Here is a 25,447-nt window from a genome sequence, read left to right on the forward strand (position 1 = left end):
CCCAAACTACTGCATGATCAGTGCCACAGGCAAAAGACTGCATCGCTGATCAGTGTATTCTGACAGCGGAAAGGTCTCCCAGCTGTCAATACAAAGACACAGCGAGGAGATACACCCAGCCAACTCAAACGTGTGAATGAAGTCAGTTTCTTTTTTAGTTCTACCATAGCCTGTCCTGAAGCTAGAGGCTCATGGGACATGTAGTATCAAGACTGGAAAATGGAAGGAAAGAGGAACTTTGAAATATAGCCAGGAGGAGGAGTGACATCAGACAGACACATAAACCTGCTTTATAAAAGCTAAACGAAGCAAGTTACACACAAACAGTGGGGTTGTGGTTCATTTACAAGCGCAATGGATCTGTTTTGGGGAGAAGAGCTGGAGTTTAACTCTTGTGACTCTCTGGCAGCAGAATTGTCCTGTCACCTAGCAGTCTGTTATGCCTGTTGCTTCCTTACCCCAGCTGCAGTAAATATTTGCATTTTCGGCAGATAAGAAAAAAAAAAAAAAAAAAAAAAAAAACACACACCACAAAACAATCCCTGAAAACTTACCAAAAACAGGTTTGCTTTCAGCTGCGGGCTTTGAATTCCCGAACAGGGATGTGCCACCATTTCCATTGGTCAGGCCTTGAAGTGGTTTAGCTACATTTCCAAATCCAGTAAATGATGCTCCAGATGGTACCAAGCCTTGAAAGCCTTTGAAGGCTCCTCCTTTTTCAGACTAGATGGGAAGAAAAAAATAATTTAATGAAACAGGGCAAGCTCCCAGAATCCCTCATGGGACTTAGTCATATGACAGCAGTTTGAAGATATCTGCAGTCTATTCAAGCAGAACATTTGAAGACTGTTCATAAAATACCACCACTCCTCAGAGAAGGAATTTTCACAATTTTCATTGCAATTCCATTATTTTATTTTTATTTTTTTTTTAAAGGCAATCAGTTGTAAACAATACATATGTGCATTTTCTATATCCTCTTGATATCAACCAGCAATGCCACATGTGTATCATCTGTCAGCTGAATTGTTTTTTGCATTCCACATCTTAGGACAAAACAAAGCCTATATATGAAAAAAAAAAAAAAAGCAAATATGGCTGCGCACAGGTGTGTATTTTCCCAAATCTAAAAAGGAAAAATTGTTTGTTTTCATAAATGCAGGAATACAAATGGGTCTGTTAGCATGAAGCTGATCCCTTTCTCTTGGATCAACCCCCCCCCCCCCCACCACATACCCAACATGGGAAAATCACACACACGTATTGCGCTCTTAAAGAGAAAAAACGGAATTTTTGTAAAATCTTACCGTAAAATTCCTTTCTCTGAGTCCTCCGACAGTCGCCGCCTTCTCTAAGTCATCACTATTGGGTATTGGCTTCCGCTCCGCAGGAGTAGCTAGGCATAAGACTTAGTCAAAAGAACAAAAGCATTTAGCATAGACACACCCACGGGGGCTGTCCCACTGGTCAATACCCCCCTGCAGTGATTCCTCCCAACTTAGTTTGGTAGAATAGCAGTAGGTGTACAAGAAAAAACGCCAAAAGAGGGGCGGGGACGGCGACTGTCGGAGGACTCAGAGAAAGGAATTTTACAGTAAGATTTTACAAAAAATTCAGTTTTCTCTTACGTCCGACAGTCGCCGCTTCCTCTAAGTAATCACTATTGGGATGTCCCAAAGCAGTGTAGACATGAGGGGTGGGAGACGCAACCGTAGAAAAGGCAACGCAGTACCCACATCAGAGAAAGGAACCTTACACGCACAGTAAAAGAACCTTCTGGGCAATAGAAAAGGCTCAACAGGAACAACCCGGGAAAACAAATATCCAGGGGATAAACACCCCAACAGCCAGGGACCCACAAAAAAACAAGGGTCCCCTATGGCACTGCCGCACTGAGAACTTTGCGGCCAAAGGAGGCATCAGCTGATGCCAGAACATCCACCTTATAGAGTTTGGAAAAGGAGTGCACCAACGACCAAGTCGCAGCCTTGCACACCTGGGCCACCGAAGCTCAATGCCAGTAGGCCCAGGACGTACTCAAAGATCTGGTAGAGTGTACCTTAACAGGGAAGGGTGGAACCCGTTCCTTCAAAGCATAGGCATGTTCAATGGTCTGTCTGATCCATTTGGCAATGGTCGCTGCCGACGCAGCCATGCCCTTCCGAGGTCCCTCAGGAAGGACAAAGGGGGAATCCGATTTCCGAAAGGATTCAGTGGACGACAGGTAAACCCTGATCGCCCCGACAACATCCAAGGAATGCAATGCAACCTCCTTAGGATGCTTCGGCTTCGCACAGAGAAGGCAAAACAATGTCCTTATTAAAAAGGTGGAACTCAGAGACCACCTTAGGGAGAAAAGAGGAATGAGGTCGCAAGACCACCGTATCCTTGTGAATCACCAAGTAAGGAGAGCGGCAAGAAAACGCTGCCAACTCCACCCCGCGAGCCGAAGTGATCGCCACTAAAAAAGCAACTTTCTAAGACAGCAGAGGCAACGATATCTCCCGGATGTTTGCAAAGGGAGAACGCTGTAACGCGGACAGAACTAAGTTCAAGTCCCATGGAGGTAAAGGCTCCCTCCGGGGAGGGGCCAAATGTCGCACACCTTGAATAAAGGTGCGAATCAAGGAATGAGACGCCACAGGGCGTTGGAAAAGAATAGCCAGTGCAGATACCTGGCCCTTTATCGTGGCCAGCGCCAAGCGCTGGTCCACACCAGTCTGGAGAAAAGCCAACACTCTCGACACCGAGTACGAGCGAGGGGAGAACCCCCCCCCCCCTGGACTCACACCAGGCGAAATAAGCTTTCCAGGTACGGTAATAGATTTTACCAGAAGAGGCTTTCCTAGCCTTGATTAGAGTAGGAATGACCTCTGAGGAGAGACCCCTGTCTCTCAGGACCTGGCTTTCAACAGCCAGGCCGTTAAAGCCAACGACTGTAAAGCAGGATGGAAGATCGGTCCCTGAGACAGATCTTCCCGCATTGGCAGCCGCCAAGGAGGCGCCACTGCCAGGTGAACAACGTCGGCGTACCAGGACCAGTGCGGCCAGTCCGGCGCTACCAGAATCACCAAGTGCGGTTCTGAGGCTAACCTGCGAAGGAACCTGGACAACAACTGAATCGGAGGAAGAGCATACATCAGACGATACTGATGCCAAGGGGCCACCAACGCATCCCAGGCGTCTGCCAGAGGCTCGCGCGTTCTTGCCACGAACCTTTCCACCTTGTGGTTTAGCCGAGACGCGAACAGATCCATGTCCGGGGATCCCCACTTCGCACACAGCATTTGGAAGACCTCCAGGTGCAGGGACCATTCCCCCTGGTCCAGGGTCTGGCGGCTCAGATAGTCGGCCTGCCAATTCTCCACACCCGGAATGTGAACTGCTGAAATCGCCAGGACATGAGTCTCGGCCCAAGACAGAATGTCGGTCACCTCCCGGTGCCCCCTTGGTGGTTGATGTAAGCCACCGCGGTAGCATTGTCTGTCTGTACCCGAACAGGACGGCCCCAAAGTCGGTCCGACCACTGGAAGAGAGTTTGATCGCTCTCAATTCCAAAATGTTGATCGGAAGGGAGGATTCCTCCTCCGACCAAGTGCCCTGGGCAGACAGGTTGCCCAGGACTCCACCCCAGCCCGACAGGCTGGCATCCGTGGTAATCACTGTCCACAGTAACAGACGGAAGGATTTGCCTTCTGACACTGCCGGGGACTGTAGCCACCACAGAAGATCCATTCTGGTCCGGCGACTCAAAGAGACACTCAGATCCAAGGACTGAGTAGTCTGTCCCACCTGGCCAGGATCTCCGCTTGAAGAGACCTTGTGTGAAACTGAGCGAAGGGTATCACCTCGAAGGCCGATACCATCAACCCAAGGGACCACATGCAGGTCCTGAGTGACCTGATCTCGTCCTGTAAGATGCAGAGCTTGGCCTCCGGCAAGAACACCTTTGCCTGAGCAGAGTCCAGGATCATTCCCAGATAGGGAAGACGAACCGAAGGACACAAGGACGACTTCTGTACGTTGATGGTCCATCCGAACTCCTGGAGCGTCTGTACCGTGGTGGACAGATCGCACATTAGGTTCTGGCTGACACTCGATCTTAAGAGGAGATCATCCAGATACCTCAAGACGGCAACGCCCTGTGCCCTTAGCAGGCCCAGAACAGGCGCCAGCACTTTGGTGAAGACCCTTGGAGCCGAAGCGAGACTGAAGGTAATGCCACAAACTGATAGTGGTCCTCCGCAATAGCGAACCGAAGGTACCTCTGGTGACCCTCGGTAAATGGGGATGTGTAGGTATGCATCCTTCAGGTCTATAGAGGCCAGGAATTCCCCTGGGCTCAGGGAGGCCACCACCGAGCGGAGAGATTCCATATGGAACTTCCAAATGCGCACAAAGCAGTTCAGCGCTTTCAGGTCCAGAATAGGACGTACCTTGCCCTCCTTTCTGGGCACAGTGAACAGATTGGAATAAAACCCCCGAAACCTGTCCCGATGAGGCACTGGGACAATCACCCCCTGAGCAAGGAGGTCCTGCACCGCTTGATGCAGGTCCTGCAGGCGCCCTGGGGTTAAATGAGGATTTGAGGGAAAAAAATCTGTCCACCGGCCGGGAAAGGAATTCGATCTTGTACCCTGATCGAATGATTTCCCGAACCCACCTGTCCGGTATTCGGAGCAGCCAAGGTTGGAGGAAACCGCGCAAACGTCCCCCCACCCCAGAAATGGGTGAGGGCGCCCCTTCAGGCAGAGGCGGAGTGACCCGCTGCACCGGCATTGCTGGACTTCTGCTTGCCCGCCCAGGGTTTCTTCTGCCTACCTTGGCCCTTGAAGGGCTTGCCCTTGGTTTGATTCCTAAAGTCACGAAAGGACCCTTGATTGGGTCGAGAGGCGGAACCCCGCTTGCCACGAAAGGACTTGTTCTTCGGGTTCTGGGGCAGCATCGTGCTCTTGCCCCCCCGTGACGCCTTTTACCAAGGTATCCAACGCCTCGCCAAAAAAGGTGAGAACCTGCATATGGAAAATCAGCAACTGTTTTCCGTGATGCCTGGTCAGCCGACCAGCTCTTCAGCCAGATCAGTCGACGGTTAAGCACCGCGACACTCGACAGGCGTGCGGCGAGAGGGGCCTCATTTAAGGCCGCATCGCACAAATACATGACTCCTTGGTGAATTTGATCCACCATAGCCAGCGTGGCAGGTGGGGCAGAATCAGACACGAGGTTGCGTCTAAGCACCTTAGTCCAATCCGCCACCGCCTGAGCCACCAGAAAGGACGCGAAAATAGGTTTGAGCAAGGAACCCGCCATCGTGTAGGAATGGCGGGCAAGAGACTCCAACCTCCTGTCCGTGGGATCCCAGAACACCGGGGTGTCCTCAGTGGGAATCAAGGTAGCCTTGTTTAAGACGGCCACAGTATGATCCACCTGTGGAGGCACACACCAGCGCGTGTACGTAGCCCGCGCAAAGGGATATAGCAGTTTAAAGCGACTAGGTACCGTGAATGGACGTTTTAAAATTGCGCCACAGTTCATTCACAGTGTAATGAAATTCAGTGGGGCAGGGAACAATCTGCGCCGACTTGTGGGTCCTATGTGTACCAAACGATGACACAATGCCCGGAGGAGTGGGCTCATCCTCCAAATGTAGTGTCTTTCACAGATAAGATCAACTCATCCATAGTTGCGCGTTCAGGCGACCCCCGGGGGAGAATCATCAACCCCCTCCACCTCAGACAACAGTGGGTCCAGGGATGAGCGAGACCCTGAAAAGGGCACGCCCGCCACATCACCAGCTGAATCAGAAGAGATAGATAATCTAGGCCTTTTCCTAGCAGCTCGTTCAGCCATCAGCACCTCCATTTTGGATAATGAAGACGCCACTACGGCGGCCAAATCAGGTGTAACAGGGGGTACAGCAGGACTGGGGTCCCCCACCAGGGCTGGAGGGAATTTGCTGTCCTGAGATTCCATTGCCTAAGTTACAGTAAGAAAGTACAAGAAAAAAGGTACTGGCCCTTTAAGATCGCTCCGGAGTGCGCAGCCCACCACTATATGCAGAGTGAACACAGACCCCCCAAAAGGAGACAAAACTGAGCCAGGAAGGACAAAACAAGGAGCTATGGAAGAGAGAGTCTGCAGAGCCCCCACAGAGTGTTACCACATCGATCGCTGCTTCAGTGGAAAAGGAAGTGAGGTCATCAGAGGCTGAACTATAAGCTGTAAGACCCAGGGAAAATGGCTGCCCATAGAACTGAATGGGAGGCTTCGGCAAGATGGCCGCCGAACATGTACTCGGAACGATCGTTCTGCCACACACAAGATGGCGCCAAAACAGCATGTAGTTAAGCCCACAGTGATGCCAGACATGCTTGCCCATACCTAAAATGGCGGACCGCGCGGTTTTTACAGGCTGCGGCCCGCCACACACAGTCTGCGGCCCAAAAACACCGCAGTGACAGGGGAAGGGGCCCCCAAAACCACACAGCACTGCATGTAAAAAGGAGACCCCCGCAGGGATAGCATCAGGGAGCCCCACACAGGCACAGACGTGGGGAATACACAGCAACACAGGCCCCACACAGAAAGTACTTACCTGTACCGGACGGCGTGGGGTGCCTCTATGAACGGAAAGCCGATGTCCTCATCTGACAGCCAATGCCGTTAGCCAAGGACAGGACACTGCAGCACTGCAGATGTGTCCAGTGAGGTAGCCACCTCACAGGCTGCATCCCTGCTGCAAGCAGGGATGGGTCGTTTATAATGCCAGGACGAACACATGGCTGAATGCTCGATGGCGGGCTGGGGGTCCCTCCGACCCTCTGCCCTGGAGAACCAGGGCGGTCAGTCCGATTCCCAGCTCCGCAAGAATCCATCTTCATCCGAAGATCCGACTAAAACTAAAGCTGACAAAATAAACAGCTAGTAAAACAAAGAAAAAAACTGACATTTTCAAAGAAAATCAAAGAAAAAAAGATTAGAAAGGCTGAGACTGTAGCCCCAGCACAGGGAAGCCTAACTACTCCTGACGCTAGGCAGAAACAAACTGAGTTGGGAGGGATCACTGCAGGGGGGTATTGACCAGTGGGACAGCCCCCATGGGTGCGTCTATGCTAAATGCTTTTGTTCTTTTGACTAAGTCTTATGCCTAGCTACTCCTGCAGAGCGGAAGTCAATACCCAATAGTGATGACTTAGGGGAGGCGGCGACTGTCGCAGGACGTAAGAGAAACATTTTTTTTAAAGCGCACCCGTCCTTACGTGCAAATTCGAATGCACACTTAAGTCCCGTATGCATATGTAAACGGTGATCGCATCACACTTGTGAGGTATTGTTGTGAACATCAAGAGTGAACAATAATTCTAAGACCAGACCTCCAGTGCAACTGGTAACTTGTAGGCGTTTAGAGCGTCACCGATGGAGAATTTTAGGTACCGTAGTTTGGCGTCTTTTTGCCTTGGCCATACTAACAACCTCACAAAGAAAAACACATAGCTTGTTATTGCTGACCTACTGAAAATTCTAGTTGCCTGCTTGTTTTGCTGATCTTTTGGTAGCATGACTAAGTGCCGGGTCACACTTATGCGATGCGGGAAGGCTGCGAATTCATAGCCTGTTCCCGCATCGCAAACGCACCCTTGGCAGTTCACACTGCCATATGCGATACGCTGGGGGTGTCAATGAAATGTTAACACCCCCATGATCGCATATCGCAGTGCGATCTTTACAGTTCGCACCGGATCGGATCACACAAGTCACAAGTGTGAACCACTGTGCGATCCGATCCTGATGCGGCTGAAAAAAAGGGTCATGTGCGACTTTTGTGCAGGTGCAATGCGAATTTAGCCACACAAAGTGTATGGCTGAATTCGCACCGCACAGCCGATCGCATGTAATGAAGGAGCAGTGCGCTCCGATATTACATGCAATCGCCGCAGCCGCAAGAGTGTGAACCGGCACTAAATCACTGATTATTAAACAAGGTACAGTATGCCAATTTTTTTTTTATTATTATAAAACAAACCAAATAACCCAAACACAGAATGATACAGGTATAATCCAACACACACATACAAAAAGACTGTACTCATATGTGCAGGCCTGCTGCTAAACAGCAAGCCATGGAAAAGCACAAATGACGTTTACTCTAGCATGGTGTCTGACTGCAAAAATCACCACAAGATAATGCAGAATTCATCCATGCTACATAAAGAATTCAGACATCAATGGCTGCAGGCTTGCTTCTGGTTAGTGACTCTCAACCGCTAAAGTCAATGACAGACAGGCAACAAGTCAACCATAACAGCCCCTGTTACCTTACCTGTAAAAAAAAAAAAAAAAAAAAAAAAAAAAATCCATTGTGTGCTTGTTCATACCAATGACAAACTGCAGCACTGGGGAAGCCTGTGAGTGAAGGCTGCATAAGGACAGATACATTTTAAGACCAATTTCCATTAAAAAAAAAAATCTTACCATTAATGCTACAGTGTACAAAAACAATTTCAACAACTGTGCACCATTTTCTGTTCCAATATGACTGTGGCCCGGTGCACAGAGACAGCTCCATTGAGACTAGTTTGGTCCATGCGGAGCCATGACCTAAAGCCTAAATTGGAACATACTTGAGATGAACGGAAATGCTGGTTATGAGCCAGGTCAACTCATTTAATATCAGTCACCTGATGTCACAAAAGCTCCTTTGGCTGAATGAGCACAAACTCCCAAATACGCCCCAAAATCTTGTGGAAAGCCTTTCCTGAAGTAGTAGAGGCTGTTATAGCCACATAAGGTAAAACTCCATATTACTTGTTGGGGGTTTTGAAATAGGACATCAAACATGCTCACATAAGTGTGATGATCAGGTGTCCACAAACTTCAGCCATATAAAAGATGAATATTCAGACTTACATCACTTCCAGGGTTCCTTCTCTTTGCTTTCTTAATTGCCCTGTTCTTCAGAACATCTTGACTTGCTACAGAGAACGTTCCTGCCTGTACAACAGAAAAGTGGAGAGAAAAAACAATTAATGGGGGTAAGCAGATGTCATGCAAAACAAACCCTGTAGGAGCCAAGATGGAAAGGCGCTTTTTAAAAAAAAAAAAAAAAAAAAAAAAAAAGCCGGCTCCTAAATTCTAGATGGATTTGTCCAAATCAATAAAAAGCAGACCTAATAAAAGGACTACAGGAATAAGTCTACTAAAAAAAAAAAAAAAAAAAAAAAAAAAAAAGTGTCCGATGTAAAACAAGACCTGGACTTGGAAGCTTTCCCTAAAAAGGCAAAGGACAAATGAAAAGTCACCAGTATTGCCTGGGATCTCCCTACAGATCATCCTTTCCTCATACTGGTTTACCATGCCTTGTTCGGCATAGTGTCTGTGTGGAGGTGGCTATCTTGTTAGAGGCAGGGCTTTTCTTCTTCACGTCAGTCTCTCCAGCAAGAAGAACAGTGAGCAGAACCGTAGTGACATCAACAAATTCCACTCCAACTAAGTCAAGAGCCAGCAGTGCTTTGGATCTTACACTACATTATATATATATATATATATATATATATATATATATATATATATAGATAGATAGATAGATAGAGAGAGAGAAAGTGTACTGTTATTTTTAAAAGGGGATTTCCAAACAAAAAGTACATCTTTCAGGGCACTTAGATAATTAAAGCGGAGTTCCGGGCACAGATCTAATTTTTTGATGAACATACCCCTGGGACAGTCAGGGCTAGCACATTCCACAATGGCTAGCCTCTGATCTGTCCCGGTTCGCACTTACCTGCAAGAAGAAATACTTACTTTGAAAATTTCTTCCACAGCGTTTCCATCTCTCTTGTGGGCAGCTGAAGCTGGCGCGGTCCTCTTTGGTGTCTTCTTCTCCCATAATGCGCCGCACCGGCCCCTCTCGTCACTTCCGGTGCGGCGCCGCATTCCTAAACAGCTTCTGGGCATGCCCAGAAGCTGTTTAGCAGGGGAATGCGGCGTCGCCCCGGAAGTGACGTGCGGGGCCAGTGCCGTCGCATTGATTCCTGGGAGCGATGACGTTCAGCTCCCAGGAATCATCACGAGGCAGGAAGTGACGGGGTGAGCCTCGGCGCTGGAGGAGGAAGTACCCTGAGGTGAGTATTTACGATCTTCGATTACAAGGTGAGTGTACAAAAAAAAAAAATAAATAACTATCCAATTCCTTTTCAGGTTATGTGTAGCTAGCGGAGGGGCACAAAAAAAAAAAAAAAAAAAAAAAAAAAAAAACATTTTGTGCCCGGAACTCCGCTTTAACATTTCAAGATGTTCCCTATAAACACAGCAATTGTTCATTGGCCTCATGCACACAGGATGTTTTGCTAACTCTCCTAGAAGTCACTAATTAAAAAAAAAAACAAAAAAAAAACAAAAAAAAAACAAACCCTCATTAACCCAAAAAAAGTATATATTAGACTATGGGATTTTTGACTTACCGTAAAATCTATTTCTCTAATGTTAATTGACGGACACCGCCCTTGATCTTCTTAACTGTTGGGTTATACTGCCCCCTACAGGAGTAGGACACTAGGCAGAAAAAAGTCTGGCTACGCCTATGGGCAGTCCCAGGGGGTATAACTCCTGCTCTCTGCTATAGGTACTCAGTTTTGTTACAAGCAGTGTCAAAATAATTACAACTCCACAGTATGGTGGGTGCCGCGTCCATCAACGAACATCAGAGAAAGGGATTTTACGGTAAATCAAAAATCCCATTTTCTCCTAGGACGTCCCAAAGCAGTGTTCAACATGAGGGGCGGGAACAGCGAAAAAAAAAGGCCAACTATAGTCAACCAAAACAACTGGAGCGCACCTAAAAAAAAAAAAAAAACACAACAACAACACATACACACACACACCACAACAGCACACACTCAAGAGGATCAGGTCCTCTAACAGCAGCTTACAAAACCTTGCAGCCAAAAGGAAGCACCTGCAGATGTCAACACATCCACTTTATAGAACTTTGTGAACATGTGCACCAACGACCAGGTGGCCGCCTTGCAAACCTGCGTCACAGACGCCTGATGACGGTAGGCCCAGGAGGCACAGAGCGCCAGAGTAGAGTCCGCCTTGACAAGAAAAGGAGGAACCTGACCCTCGATGGAATAGGCCTGAATCACCGCCTGTCTGATCCATCTGGAAATGGTCACAGAGGAAGCTGACAACCCTTTCTGAGGCCCATCTGTAAACACAAAACGGAGAGGTACACCCTAATCGCCTGGACCACATCCAAGGCATGCAAAGCAATTTTCTTCAGATGTTTTGGCCTGGGACACAGGGATGGCAAAACAATGTCTTTATTCAAATGAAAATCAGAGACAACCTGAGGAAGGAACGACGGACAGGGGCGATGAACAACCTTATCACTGAACCACCAAGGTGGACAGGGTAGCGCCGCCAATTCCGACACCCTGCACACAGAGGTGAAAGCCACCAAAAAGACAGCCTTCTGGGACAGCCTAAGCAGGGGAATCTCCCGAAGAATCTCAAAAGGGAGGCTTCTGGAGGACAGCACACCAAATTGAGGTCCCAAGGCAGCAACAGAGACCGCACTCGAGGGGTCAAGTGCCTAACTCCCTGAGGAAAAGTATGCACCAAGGGCCGACACCTGACCCTTGATAGTACTCAAAGCCAGTTTCTGCTCAACTCCCTCTTGAAGGAAGGTCAAGATCCGAGCCACCGAAAAAAAGAGCAAGAGACTCACACCACGCAATGAAAGTCTTCCATGTACGAGGATAGATTTTCCTAGAAGTAGATTTCCTAGCTTTTAGCAGCATTGGAATCACAGATTTAGACAAACCTCTATCCATCAGCACCTGGCGTTCAACAGAAAAGCGGTCAAAGCCAGCAACTGTAAAGCAAGATGGAAGATCAGTCCTTGGGACAGCAGATCCTCGCTGAGAGGTAGCTTCCAAGGAACAACGGCGACCAGCCGCACCAGAGCGGCGTACCAAGCCTGGGGAGGCCAGTACGAAGCCACTAAGATGAAAGGAACCTATTCTTCCTTGATCCTGTGTAGAAGTCTTGGCAGAAGCTTGAGAGGAGGGAAGGCGTAAATCAGATGATCCTGACCCCCACAGGGCCACCAGCGCATCTGTGGCATCCGCCAGAGGATCCCGTGACCAAGCCACAAACCTCTGCACCTTTCTGTTGAGCCGAGATGCCAACAGATTCACCTTGGAAGTGCCCAACTGGAGACAGTTGATGAAACCCCTCCGGATGAAGGTACACCACTCCCCGTGGTTCAACGCCTGCCAACTGAGATAATCCGCCTGCCAATTTTCATCCCGGAAATGTGTACGGCGGAGAGGGCTGGAACGATCTGTTATGCCCACCTTAGAATGCCGGCTACCTCCAGAGATGCCAGGACACTTGTGTCTCCCTGATGATTGACATAAGCTAAGGCCCCGGCATTGTCCAATTGAATGTGCACTGGACAACCCTGTAGACGATCCGTTCAATGATCTAGATCGCTGGGAGTTCCAAGACATTGATCGGTAGTCTGAACTCTTCTAGCATCCATATCCCCTGATCAGAATGCTTGCCGAGGACACCTCCCCAGTCGGACAGGCTGGCATCCGTGGTGACCACTGTCCAATACAAGGGGAGGAAGGATTCTCCCAGCCGAAGCACCAGAAAACGAAGCCACCATATCAAGGACTCGCTCATTCCCCGAATCAGCCGGATTGGATATTCCAGAGACCGGGAGTCTTGTCCCTTTTGGTTAGAATCTCCCTTTGCAGTGACCTAGTATGGAACTGTGCAAATGGAACCGCCTCAAAAAAAAAAAGGTAGAAACCATCAGGACCAACACCCGCATGCAAGACTGGAGAGAAGATGGAGAGAAGACCACCTGTTGGACAGCAGGAGACAAGTTGCAGCCTGCAGTTTGTCCAGAGGAAGGAGCACTCTTGTTAAGGCCCAGATAGTCCAGCTTTGTGGAGGGAACCAGAGCAGACTTCTGAAAGTTCAGAATCCAGCTGAACACCCGCAGAGTCCGGATTGTAATCTCCAGGTTGTCCACCAGAGCAGAGGGAGACTCCGCTCGCAGAGGAGATCGTCCAAGTAGCCCAGTACCATGATCCTCCGTTGGCATAGCAAGGCTAGCACCAGGGCTAACACTTGTGAAGACCCGAGGCGAGACCAAAGGGTAACGCCACAAACTGATAATGCTCCTCTTCCACAACAAAGCAGAGAAAAAACGCTGGTGACTGGCACATATTGGGATGTAAAGATAGGCATCCTTGATCTCAAATCTCAAAAGGAGGTGAGGAAATCCCCCCCGATGAAGGGATGCCACCATCGTCCTAATGGACTCCATTCTGAACTTCTGTACCCGCACAAAGCAGTTTAGCACCTTGAGGTCCAAGATGACGCATTTTGCCTTCCTTCCTGGGACTGAACAGGTTTGAGTAAAAATCCTGAAAATTTTCTGAAGTCTGAACCGGGACAATCACCCCTTGGAGGTCTTGTACCGCCCCAAACAGGCCGTGTAAGCAGTCTGGGGGACAGGCGCAAGTTGGAAGCCAAAAAACCTTGCTGGGGACAAGAGTGAAGCTCGATCCTGTAGCCGGATCGAATGACTTAGTGGACCCACTTGTCTTGCACTAGGGAAATCCACATGTACAGAAACCAGCAAAGACGTCCCCCACACCCCCGATACAGGTGAGAGTGCACCTTCCATGCTGAAGTAGCCTTGTCCACAGGTCTGGAGAAGCAAGATCTTGGCTTGCCAGACCAGGTTCATTTGGATCCTCCTGAAGAGGCCCTGAAAGTCTTCGAGTCCTTGTCAGTCAACCCTGAGGGACGAAAAAAAAACAAACAAACTTATGAGCTGAGAAGGCCCACGTCTGACGAGGTTCCTTGCCCTTAGTAGCCTGCAGAAGAAAAGTACTCTTCCCCCCTGTGAGACCTTTAATGAGGTCACCCAGGGTAGCTCCAAACAGGCAATCGCCTTGAAATCGAAGATGTCAAGGTCTTTTTTGAAGTCTGATCCGCAGACCAGCACTTGAGCCAAAAGACACCCCAAAAGACCTGCCAAAACAGAGGTGAGCCATCAGGAGAGGCGCATCCAAAGAGGCATCAGAGTCAGAGTTTGCGACACTAGGGCAATGGTGAATACCAGCTTCATTGCTAAACCAGCCAGAGTGAACATATGGCGGGCCACAGCCTCTGCCTTACGGTCAGCCGGATCCTTAAAGGCTGGGGACTCTTCAACCGGAATCATGGTTGCCTTGTTTATATGGAAACTGGAGAGTCTACCACCAGTGGCACAGTCAACTTCCTAAGGGACTCCCCATAGGGGTAACACCTAATAAAGCGCTTAATGGTTCCACGGGAGGGGGGGCACTTAGGTTGTCCTCTCTCTTTAGTGACAAATAAGTCAAAATAGGCAGGAAAAGGAAACCCTTGCCGCTCTGGATGGCTTGTGAGTGTGAAAGGGTACTTGCGCCTCTGTCGCAGCTTCACCTGTGTCCTCCATCTTCAGGGTTTCAAGCAGATACAATCAATGCATCCACTACTGCCTTTTTGTGCACGGTCGTAGACGTATAGGAATCAGCCTCACTATCGGAGGATTTCAGGTGCGTGGTTGCAGAGCCTACAGAGTGACCGCGTCTGGATAACGAGAGATGAGGTGCAGGATTGGGGGGGGGGGGCATTTCTTTTTGCCAGCCTGTCGCCCGAAAGCCACCACCACCCGGGACACAAGGGACTCCAAGACTGCCGTCAGTGCATGGATGGATGGTTGGGACCGAGAGGGACCGGGAGCCTGAGAGGGGATCAGTTGGGGAGATGTGCTCCAAAGACTCCATGAGTCACCAGGGGGACCCCACAAAGAAAAAAAGTGTAAACCACTGCTAAGGGACAACCCCTTATCCTCAGCAGAGGGGGGAGGACCCCACCAGACTCACCACCTGCAGCCCCCAGGATGATCAACACTACACGTGTGGCAATCAGGAAGTAAAATGATCCAGGAGTCAGCAGATGAGGAGGGGCTCCCACCGCTGAAATCGCCACACCACTGTCATGGCCTCTGCTATTTTCAATAGCAAACCACAGCAAAATGGCCGAACTACTCAAACATGGGCGTCGTGTATAACACAGGCTACAACAAAATGGCAGCACCAGGAGGCATACAGGGACCTGGGATTGGGAGGCCAGGCTTCAAGGACAGATCCAGGCAGGACCGAGGGCCCTGGCAGGAGCCCCCCCACCACCAGGTACAACCCCCCCAACACAGACGATCGTCCGGTCGCGTGAGGTGCATCCCCCATCGCCAGTAAGTGCCCTGCCCCAACCCCAAAAAAGTGGCCAGACCCCCCAAACAGACCCAGCATTATGTGGAAGGGGGGGGGCAGGATAAAGGACTCTACAAGGGGGGGGTGCCTGCGGGAAGGTAGGGAACCTGGGGGTCCGACCGTCTTAAAAAGGGGCCCATGTCCACCCCCAAAACCTCCAGGCGGGCACCGTTCCAGACAGAACCCCTCCATCTAAATGGGGGGGCGGTCAGCCAGGAGGAATGCTGCGAGCCGGACCGAGACCTGGTCATATGCAACCTCACAAAAGGAGTTTTACTCGCAGGCCAGGTTCAGTGGGGCTATGTTGCAGCCGACCTAGAGTGGAGATGAGGTCTGCGCACACTCGCTGGCCAGACTGGGGTGACCACTGGATCTAGATTATCCAGCCCGTCGCCCAGTCCGACAGTGGATTGTAGATCTTACAGAAAAAAAAAAAAAATAACCAAAGATCCCAGCAAGGAACTAGGTCCTTACACCCGACTAGGCAGGGAAAAAAAAAAAAAAAAAAAACACCACACTGAGTGGCTATAGCAGAGAGGGATTGCCATGGGTGAACAATTTTTTTCCTGCCTAGTGTCCTACTCCTGTAGGGGTCAGTATAACCCAATGGTTAAGATCAGGAGCTGTGTCAGTCAACGAGAGAAAAATGGGATTTTTTTTTTTTTTTACTTTCCATAAAAATCCATTTCTCTGAGTTCATGAACACAGCTCTCCATTATTCAGAACCATAGGGTTATATTGCCCCCTACAGGTGTAGGACACTAGGACAGAAAAAAGGCTTGGCTACGCCTATGGACAGTCCCAGGTGATATACCCCCCTCTCTGCTTTAGGTCTTCAGTTTAGTAACAAGCAGTGTCAGAAGTATTAAAACTCCATAGAGGGGTGGGTGCTGTGTCCATCAATGAACTTCAGAGAAATGGGTTTTACGGCAAGTACAAAAATCCCCATTTTTTTTTTTCTTTCGTTCATTCATTGACAGACACAGCTCTCCATTATTCAGAAGCAGAGACGTCCCCGAGTAGTACCAAACAAGGGGTGGGACCCAAAAAGGCTAATACAAATAGCCAACCAGGTAAAAAAATAGGAGCTCAACAAAAACTGGAGCCAACCTGAACAATATACCCCTCAAAGAGGTAAACGACCCTCTAAAAAGCAGCCTGCAAAACTTGCGGCCAAAGGACGTATCCGCAAATGCCAAACACATCCACTTTATAGAATTTAGTGAAAGCGTGCACCGACGATCAAGTGGCCGTCGTGCAAACTTGCTCCACCGACGCCTGATGACGAAAGGCCCAAGAAAGACTAAGTGCACGAGTAGAGTACGCCGTGACAGGAAAAGGAGGAACCTGACCCCTGATAGGTCTGAGTCAGTCTGTCTGATCCATCTGGAAATGGTCGCAGAAGCGGACAACCCTTGTTTTGGCCCGTCTGATGACAAACAGGGAGTCTGACCTCCGAAAAGACTCACCCTGTGGCTGCCAAATACCCAGAACTACATCCAAGGTATGTAAAGCAAATACCTTAGGATGTTTGGGCCTGGGACACAGGGAAGGTAACACAATGTCTTTATTCAAATGAAAATCAGAGACTACCTTAGGAAAGCACAACAGACATAGGTGAAGAACCATCTCCTCTTTGTGGACCACCAGTAAGGGGTACGACAAGATAACGCTGCCAACTCTGACACCCTGCGAGCAAAGGTGATAGCCACCACAAAAAGGCAGCCTTCTGGGACAGCGCAAGCAGGAGAATATCCTGAACACTGTCAAAGGGAGGCTTCTAGAGATCCCATGGCAGAAGAGGAGACCGCACCGGTGGAGTCAGATGTTGAACCCCTTGAGTTGAAAGACTGCAAAGGCCGACACCTGGCCTTTGATTGTAGGCCAATTTTTTTTTTTTTTTAAAGAAACTTTATTAAATTCAATGTGCGGTACATTCACAACAAGAGATATCATTGAGCAATACATTTTAACCTTTTTTCGGAGCCAGATGCCGAGCAAGGGCAGAGCTCATATCTGACCCGGGGGGAGAACATCACATAAACATTACAAAATCAAATGAAACTGTCATACTAGAACCCTAGTTGGATGGATCTTTTACTCTTGATATAGGCTTTGATGCCCTGGGGGGTGAACATTGGGAAGAAGGAAAAGAAGGCGGATCAAAAATGGAGGGGAAGGGGTATGGGGGAGGGTGTAGGTGAGGTAAAAAGATGATGAAGAAGACACCTAAGCTACAGCACAAAATTCCCTACCCTGGAGCAGCATATACAAAGTCGTCTACTACCAGAGCATTGCTGACATTTTTGGGTAGCGAATCTAGAAAATCCTGCCATTTGCTTGAGAAACGATCAGCTGAGGATGGAAGGTTGGAGTCCATGTTGAGCCGGTCTTTAGTCATAAGGCTTAAGAGTTCACGACGTACTTGGGATACTGATGGGCCCACACAGTTGTAAACCAATTGGCAAGAATAACTCTGCGAGCTATTAATAGGCAGGTGAGGATCCAGCTGCGTGGGGGGGGGGGGGGGGGGGGGGGAAGGGCGGCTAGTCCATATCTGTAGATGTTTGTCCCAATATCCAAAGATAAGCAGTAAAGGGTCCTTTGGTAGCTGAAGAAGCGTGACCCGTTGTATTAGCGCCAGAACCTGGTCCCAGAAGGTTGAAATAAAAGAGCAAGACCAGAATCGGTGGTGTAGTGATGGACGGTTAGTGCTGCAGTAAGGGCATAGGCGTGCAAGAGGAGCATTGCCGGTTGTCGTGAAAGGAATATACGCTCTGTGAAGAATTTTTAACTGCGTTTCCCTCCATGTTTCGTTGGGTGTCAGGCGAAGGGTGTGTTTATATCCTTGAAATAGTTTTGTGACCAGATCCTCCAGGGGAAAGTCCTTGGCCCAATTGGCCGCCGAGGAACTAGCGTGGTGAATGGACGCAAGTTTCTGGAAGGGTTTGTAAATGTCAGATATACTATAAGTCCCCGAGTGCATTAAGGGGTCCAGCAGAGGATCGCGGAACCTGTTTGCAGAGGTGGTACCGGATGAGCGGATGAAGCTTTGACATTGCAGTATAGGAAAAAAGTGAGAAGCAGGTAACTGGTAAGTGTCCAAGACTTCTTGTATTAAACGGGGTTTGCCCGTGGCGTGGTCACAGAGATCCACGAACTTCAACAGGCCTTTCCTTTGCCATAGAGTAAAGTAGTCCGAATGTATTCCTGGGATAAAGGCGGGGTTGCCCTGTATAGGTAAGTACCCTCCAGGCAATCACTGTGTCCCGTAAAAGCACACTGTGTTGAAGTGCTGGAGGCATGGATTTCCATTTGACATGTAAGAGCTGCCAGCGAAAAGGGAGTGGACATCTGCGACTCCAATATAAAATTTGAGTAGTGAGAGGACTCCGAGAGCCAATCTAGGGATATTCTAAGAAGGCATGACAAATTGTATAACCTGATATCAGGAAGACTAGCACCACCCTCGCTCCTGGGAAGACAGAGTTTATTAAAAGATATACGGGGTCTTTTGCTTCGCCATACAAATTCGGATATGCTGGTGGTCAGCAGTTTGATATCCTTATGTTTTAACAACAAGGGGAGTGTTTGCAACGGGTACAGCAACCGTGCGAAGCTGACCATTTTCACCAAGTGGCATCGCCCCAGGAGCGAGAGAGGCAGATCCATCCAACTATCCAGTTCACGAGAAATCTTTTGGAAAAGGAGGAGGATAGTTCAAGGTATAGATAGAAGATGGGATTTTGCCTACTTTAATACCTAGATACGTTCTGTGTGAGTGAGCGACAGTGAAGGGAGAGGTGGCAGCCCAGGCGGGAGGGGGCATGTTACCTAGGGGGAGGATTTCACTTTTAGCGTAATTTATCCGCAGTCCCGAACAAAGTTTAAATCTGTCAAAAATAGAAACGATGGTACGCATATCGGAGAGGGGGTTTCTGGTAAAAATTAGCACATCGTCCGCAAAAAGGGACAGACATAGCTCACTTGAACCAATCATAATACCATGGAGCGGCGCCTTATCCAACAGGAACCTGGACAGGGGTTCCAGGGCCAGATTAAAGAGTAGGGGAGACAGGGGACACCCCTGTCTCGTGCCCTTGAATAAGCGGAACTCCTCGGTGAGGGACCCAGCCACCCACAACCGGGCCGCAGGAGAGGCATACATAGCTTCGACAATTTGAGTGAACAGTCCCGAGAAGCCAAACTAAGCCAAAACCATGGATAACCAATCAAAGTTCACATTGTCAAAAGCCTTCTCCGCGTCCAGGGTGACGATAGCCAGGTCCCCCCCCCCCCCCCCCCCCCCGAGGAGACCCTAGCCTGTTCCAATGCCAAAAGAACCTTACGGATATTGGAGGCGGCCGATCTTCCCTTGGTAAATACCGATTGAGCTGGGTGTATCAGGGATGGCATAATTTGGGCTAGACGGGAAGCTAGAATTTTAGACAGGATTTTGACATCCAGGTTTAGCAGGGAAATCGGCCGGTAAGACCCTGGTTCCAAGGGATCTTTCCCTTTTTTTGCCAATAATTTTATTATGGCCTGATTTCCAGTGGGAGGGTATAATCCTCCGGTCCATAGGGCAGAGTAAACCTCTAGTAGGGTAGGGCCAATAACCTCTATAGTTGTTTTATAAAATTCCCCGGTAAGGCCATCCGGGCCTGGGGCTTTGTTCGGGGCGAGGAGTTTTACCGTGTCCTGGATCTCCAGAAGGGTCACTGGAGCGTTAAATGACAATTGTGACGGAGAAATTTTAGGAAGAGTAGCATTTTCCAAAAAAAACGGGCTTGGCGGTCAAAGTGGTCAGGGGAGTACAGGGAAGCATAAAAGTCCCTCAGTCTTCTTTACCTCCAAGGGGGGTGGATACAGTGATGCCTGAGGAGTTGCGAAGGGAAGCAATATGTGTGGGTTTATAGGGCGCCCCGCATAATCTAGCCAGAAGTTTGCCGGCCTTGTTCCCAAATTTATGCATCATGGCCGAGAAACGAGCGCGTTTAATGTTTTCCAAGTTATCCGCCCACGTGTCAAAGGCCTGCTTGGCTAAGGTCCATTCCTGACGATGTGCGGGTGAATCTGGTCAGCAACATACGTTGGGCCAGCCTGAGCCGTTCACTTGCCCGGTGATAGCTTTTAGAAGCGTGTTTTCTATAAGCCGATGCATAGGATATAATTTTGCCACGGAGGTATGCCTTGCCCGCCTCCCAGAACAAATTGGGCTGCGAAACGTGCAAGACATTGGTAGGCCAATTTTTGCTCGACACCTCGTTGAAGGAAAGTCAAAATCGGAGCCACCGAAAAAGAACAAGGGTGAACCCTGATCGACTCACCACGGAATGTAAGCTTTTTGCATACGATGGTTAATCTTCCTAGATGTAGACTTCCTAGCCCTCAGCAGTGTCAGAATAACCAACCCAGGTGAATGTCTTTCCTTCAGCACCTGGCTATCAACAGCCAGGCCATCAAAGCCAGTGACTAAAGCAGGATAGACGATTGGCCCTTGGGACGAGAAATCCTCCCTGAATGGCAGTCTCCAAAAGGACGGCCGTGACCAGTCGCACCTGGTCAGCATACCCAGACCAGTCAGGCCAGTCCGGGGCCACCAGACTGACCGGAATCCCCTCTGCCTCGATCCTACGCAAAAGCAGCAGCAGAAGGAAAGGCATAGATCAGATGATACTGACCCACGGGGCCACCAGAGAATCCTGTGACCATTCCACAAGTCTCTATCTTTCTGTTGTGCTGGAATGCCAACAGATCCACCTTGGGAGTGCCCCATGGGAGTGCCCCATTGGAGAAATCTATGACAAAACATGTCCAGGTTCTCACTTCACCCGGACAGACTGGCATCCGTGGTGATCACTTTCCAATACAAGAAAGGATTTGCCCAACCGAAGAGCCAGAGCAAAGCCACCAGACCAGGGACACCCTGGTTTCACAGCTCACCTGAATCTGATTGTTCAGAGACCTCAGACACATGACACTTTTCTTTAGGATCTCCTTTTGAAAAGACCTTGTATGAAACTGGGCAAACTGAACCTCCTCGTAGGTCGGACCATCTGCTGGACAGCAGTAGATGAATTGCAGCATGCAACATCTAGAGTTTTTCCAGAGGAAGGAATACTCTGGCTAGAGCTGAATCCAGAGTCAGACCAAGATAATCCAATATTCTGGATGAACTCCGAGCAGACTTCTGGTAGTTTAGAAGCCAACCAAACTCATTCATGGTCTGGCTAGGGATCTCCACATTGTCCACCAAGGCAGCAGAGGACAATGCTCGCAAGAGGAGGTCGTTCAGATAGCCTAGTACCGCTATCCTCCACTGACGTAGTAACGCCAGAACCGGGGCCAACACTTTTGTGAGGACCCAAGGAGCGGAGACGAGACCAAAGGGTTACGCCACAAACTCATAATGCTCTTCTCCCACAGCAAAATGGACGTGATGGTGTTGTGCACATATTGGAATATGCAGGTAAGCATCCTTGATGTCGATGGGAGAAGAAAGTCCCCCTGATGAAGGGATGCCACCACCGTGCGAATAGATTACATTATGAACTTCTGTACCTGCACAAAGCAGTTCAGGGCCTTGAGGTCCAGAACTGGAAAAACCTTTCCCTCCTTTGGGACCATGAACAAGTTTGAGTAAAAACTCTGAAACCTATCCGATACTAGAACCAGGACAATCACACCCTGAAGCAACAGGTCTTGCAATCGGTCCGGGAACAGAAGCACATTGGAAGAGAAGAACTTTTCCGGAGGGCAAGACCTAAACTATCTTATAACCGGACAATATCATTTCGGGAGACCCGTCAGTCGTTTACCAAGGAGGTCCACGAGCCTGGAAACCAGTGAAGACGTCCCCCCCACTCCAGGCACACCATGCTGATGGAGCCTTGTTTGCGGGTCCGGAGAATCCCGCTCTCTGCTTGCCAAACCAGGGAAACTTGGAAGCTCCCGAGGAAGACTTAAAGGCTTTGAACCCTTGTCAATGGACTCCGAGGGACGAAAAAAAAAAAAAAAAAAAAAAACATCTGCGACAAAGTTCTTTTCTCTTCTGAGATTGTGGATGAAAGGTACTCTAAAGCAGAGTTCCACCCAAAAGTGGACCTCCACTCATCTGTTTCCTCCCCCCATCCGGTGCCACATTTGGCACCTTTTTGACCAGGTACCCTTCCCCACTTCCGGGAGACAGCGCTGTGGCACCGTCCTTTAGAAGAAGTTGGGTCCCCTTTCTCCTTCCACTGCTGAGCCAATGAGAATGTGCACCACGCTTCGCACATGCACAGTAGGGAACCGGCTGTGAAGCCGAAAGGCTTCATTGCTGGTTTCCCAGTTTCCCCCAAGAATGAATGGCGGCAGCACCACCCAGCAGCCGATCCAAAAGTCTGCTTTGGTGCTGACATTGCGGGGCTCCCTGGACAGGTAAGTGTCTATATATTAAAAGTCAGAAGCTACAGTATTTGTAGCTGCTGACTTATTTTTTTCCACAGCTAGAACACTGTTTTAATTATGTCATCCAGGGTAGCCTGGATGGCCTTAAAAGGGTTAATCAGTCCGAAGTTTTTCTGCACGCCTAAGCTATCTGTTTCGGCAATGGTGCTTAGAAATCAGGGGAGCCACACCCGAAGAGGCATCGCAGACAAACTGCAGCCCCTAGACCAATTGGTCTGCTACTCGGCAAAGGCAGAAGGAATCCGATCATCCTCTAGGTCATGGCACAAAAGCTTAGCCCACTCATTGTTTACAACACAAGGATAATGGGCAGTACTGGCCCAAGCGCATGGCCAGCAAAAGAGAACACATTGCGAGCCACAGACTCTGCCTTCCCGTCAGCCGGATCTTATTAAAAAAAAAAAAATCCAACATTCCTCTACTGGAAGCCTAGTTGCTGTGCTCAACCAGGAGACAGGGGGGTCCACCACTGGTGAACAGGCCATTTCTTGAGGAGAGACTACTCAAAGGGGGTACCTCACCACAAAGAATTTAGGAACCACAAAAGGGAAAGCTACTCACCATACCAGGAATCAGGCAGGCACCACTCCAGACAGAACCTCCTCACTATCAAAATGGGGGGGAATTGTTGACCAGGAGGAACGCCACGAGACCCAGTCTTATGCAACCTCGTGAGGCGTTTAACTCGCAGGTCAGCCCCTGTCCAGTGGGGCTAGGTCGCGGCCAACCTAGTACAGAGCTGCGGTCTGTACGTGCTCCCTGGCTGGACCCTAAGGATCTATATTATTTAGTTAATCGCCCAGTACGGCACTTGATTGTTCTCACAGGAACAAGATGAGAGGAAAAAAATTCCTTTAAAATGAAAAAAATTGCCAGGACCAGAGATCCCAACAAAGAACTAGGCAGAAAAGAAATTGAGTGCCTATAGCTGAGTGTCGGTGTATATACCCTGGGACTGCCCATAAACTTAGTCAAGCTTTTTCCTGCCTAGTGTCCTACTTCTGTAGGGGGCAGTATAACCCAATGGTGAAGAAAAATCAGGAGTTGTGTCCGTCAAAGAACGAAAGAGAAAAGCCATTTAAAAAAAAGGAAATAATTTCCAGGACCAGAGATCCTGGCAGGAACTAGGTCCTTACTCCTGACTAGGCGGACAAAAACTGAAGCCCTATAGCAGAGAGCAGGAGTATACCATCTGGGACTGCCCATAGGCATAACCAAGTCTTTTTTTCTGCCTAGTGTCCTCCTCCTGTAGGGGGCAATATAACCCTATGGTTCTGAATAATGGAGAGCTGTGGCTGTCAACGAACGAAAGAGAAATGTCATTTTTGGTGAGATATTCCCAATAGGAACATGTCTAAAGGGATGCAGGCCCAGCAGCTTTCCTCATTAGTGTCCTGCAGCTGCACAGCTGAATGATCATTATGAAACCACTCCCATTAGACTCACTAAGCATAGAGAAACAGTGATTTCTTCAGAATAACAAAAAAAGGTAGGAATCTGCAACAAAGGTTTGTTGTCCTTGTAATGTAAGTAGATTACCCAGAGGTGAATGTTTTTTTCTCAACAAAAATGGAGTTACGCTTTAATGACCTAAACAAAACAGCTTTTAGTAAAACAGCCTGCAACCTAGTTCGGTACTGGACTCATAATGGCTAACCATGGTGACCAAATCAAGTCAAACCTCATAGATCAGTTTCTAAGAAAGAAAATAAAGGTCTCATTTGAAATGCACTTAAGATCAAATATCCAGTCAGATATGGTTGGAGGATAGGGGGAGGTCCACTTAGGCAATTTGTCTTCAAGCCACAAACCACGCACGTATAGCAGTAATCCGCTTTGGTGGCTTATACACTGAACAGTAAACCTAGCCCAGTAAACAAAGGAGGATCCACTGGAAGATTCACATAAAAAATCCCATCCGCCCAATACCTCTGGAGCATTGGGTAGAGCCATAATAGTGTATCAGGGACCCCGAGCTACTGCATCTAGGACAAGCCGATCACACACAGAAATGCTTGGGTCCTATACACCTCTATACAAAATAAAAACTGAGTTAGCTTGTGTGAAGGAAAAAAGCCATTGGATATAAATTATTCTGGCTTTGATATTAATGAACGTTCAATCACTACACGCCTAGCAATTAGATGCGTTTACATTCCCTTTTTCTGCCAAAACTCCTGGATGCACTGGCTGTAGGTTTTTTTTAAAGGTCTCTAAAACAGAAAAAAAAAAAAAAAAAAAAAAAAAAAAAAAAAAAAACACAAGCCACTCCTAGGAGCAGCTGAAAAAAAAATGTCCAGAGTGCATGATGAGGCCTTTGAGTTCAATTCCACTTTATAGTCAATGGAGATTCCCCTGCAGTCTAGAATAAATACTTTGCCTGGAATGGGAAGTTCTTTCACAAAGATCATTGAATGTTGATAAAGAGCAAAAGCATTGAAGAGCCCTACAAACAACAACCATCCCCATGTAAAAAGCTCACTCACATCCTCCGCCTCCTCCTCTTGATCCCAATTGCGGTCAGTCAGCTCCTTGTCAGCTACTCTTTTTGCCATTTTGCCTGCAAAAGGGATGGTTCAGAAATAAGTTTTGTTTTTCAAATATACAGCAACAGAAAAACCTGCAAACAAAAAAAACAAAACACTTCCACAGCTGTATAGGCAATTCTGCTGAAC

General features: G+C 48.6%; 1 protein-coding gene across 2 annotated transcripts in view; it reads right to left on the reverse strand.

Moving 5' to 3' along the window:
• NUP50 (nucleoporin 50) overlaps window positions 1-25,447 on the reverse strand; it is a 58,517-nt gene that overhangs the window by 26,224 nt on the left and 6,846 nt on the right. For both annotated transcript variants that reach the window (XM_082254892.1, XM_082254891.1), the window contains 3 exons: window positions 25,259-25,332; window positions 8,908-8,991; window positions 555-723 (listed from right to left, as the gene is read on the reverse strand). In XM_082254892.1, the coding sequence (XP_082111018.1) occupies window positions 555-723; window positions 8,908-8,991; window positions 25,259-25,327 (322 nt within the window). In that variant the 5' untranslated portion in view covers window positions 25,328-25,332. The remainder of the gene's footprint in view (window positions 1-554; window positions 724-8,907; window positions 8,992-25,258; window positions 25,333-25,447) is intronic.

Source organism: Pelophylax lessonae (genome assembly GCF_965119305.1).
Source record: "Pelophylax lessonae genome assembly, chromosome: 4".
Lineage (NCBI taxonomy): Eukaryota > Metazoa > Chordata > Amphibia > Anura > Ranidae > Pelophylax > Pelophylax lessonae.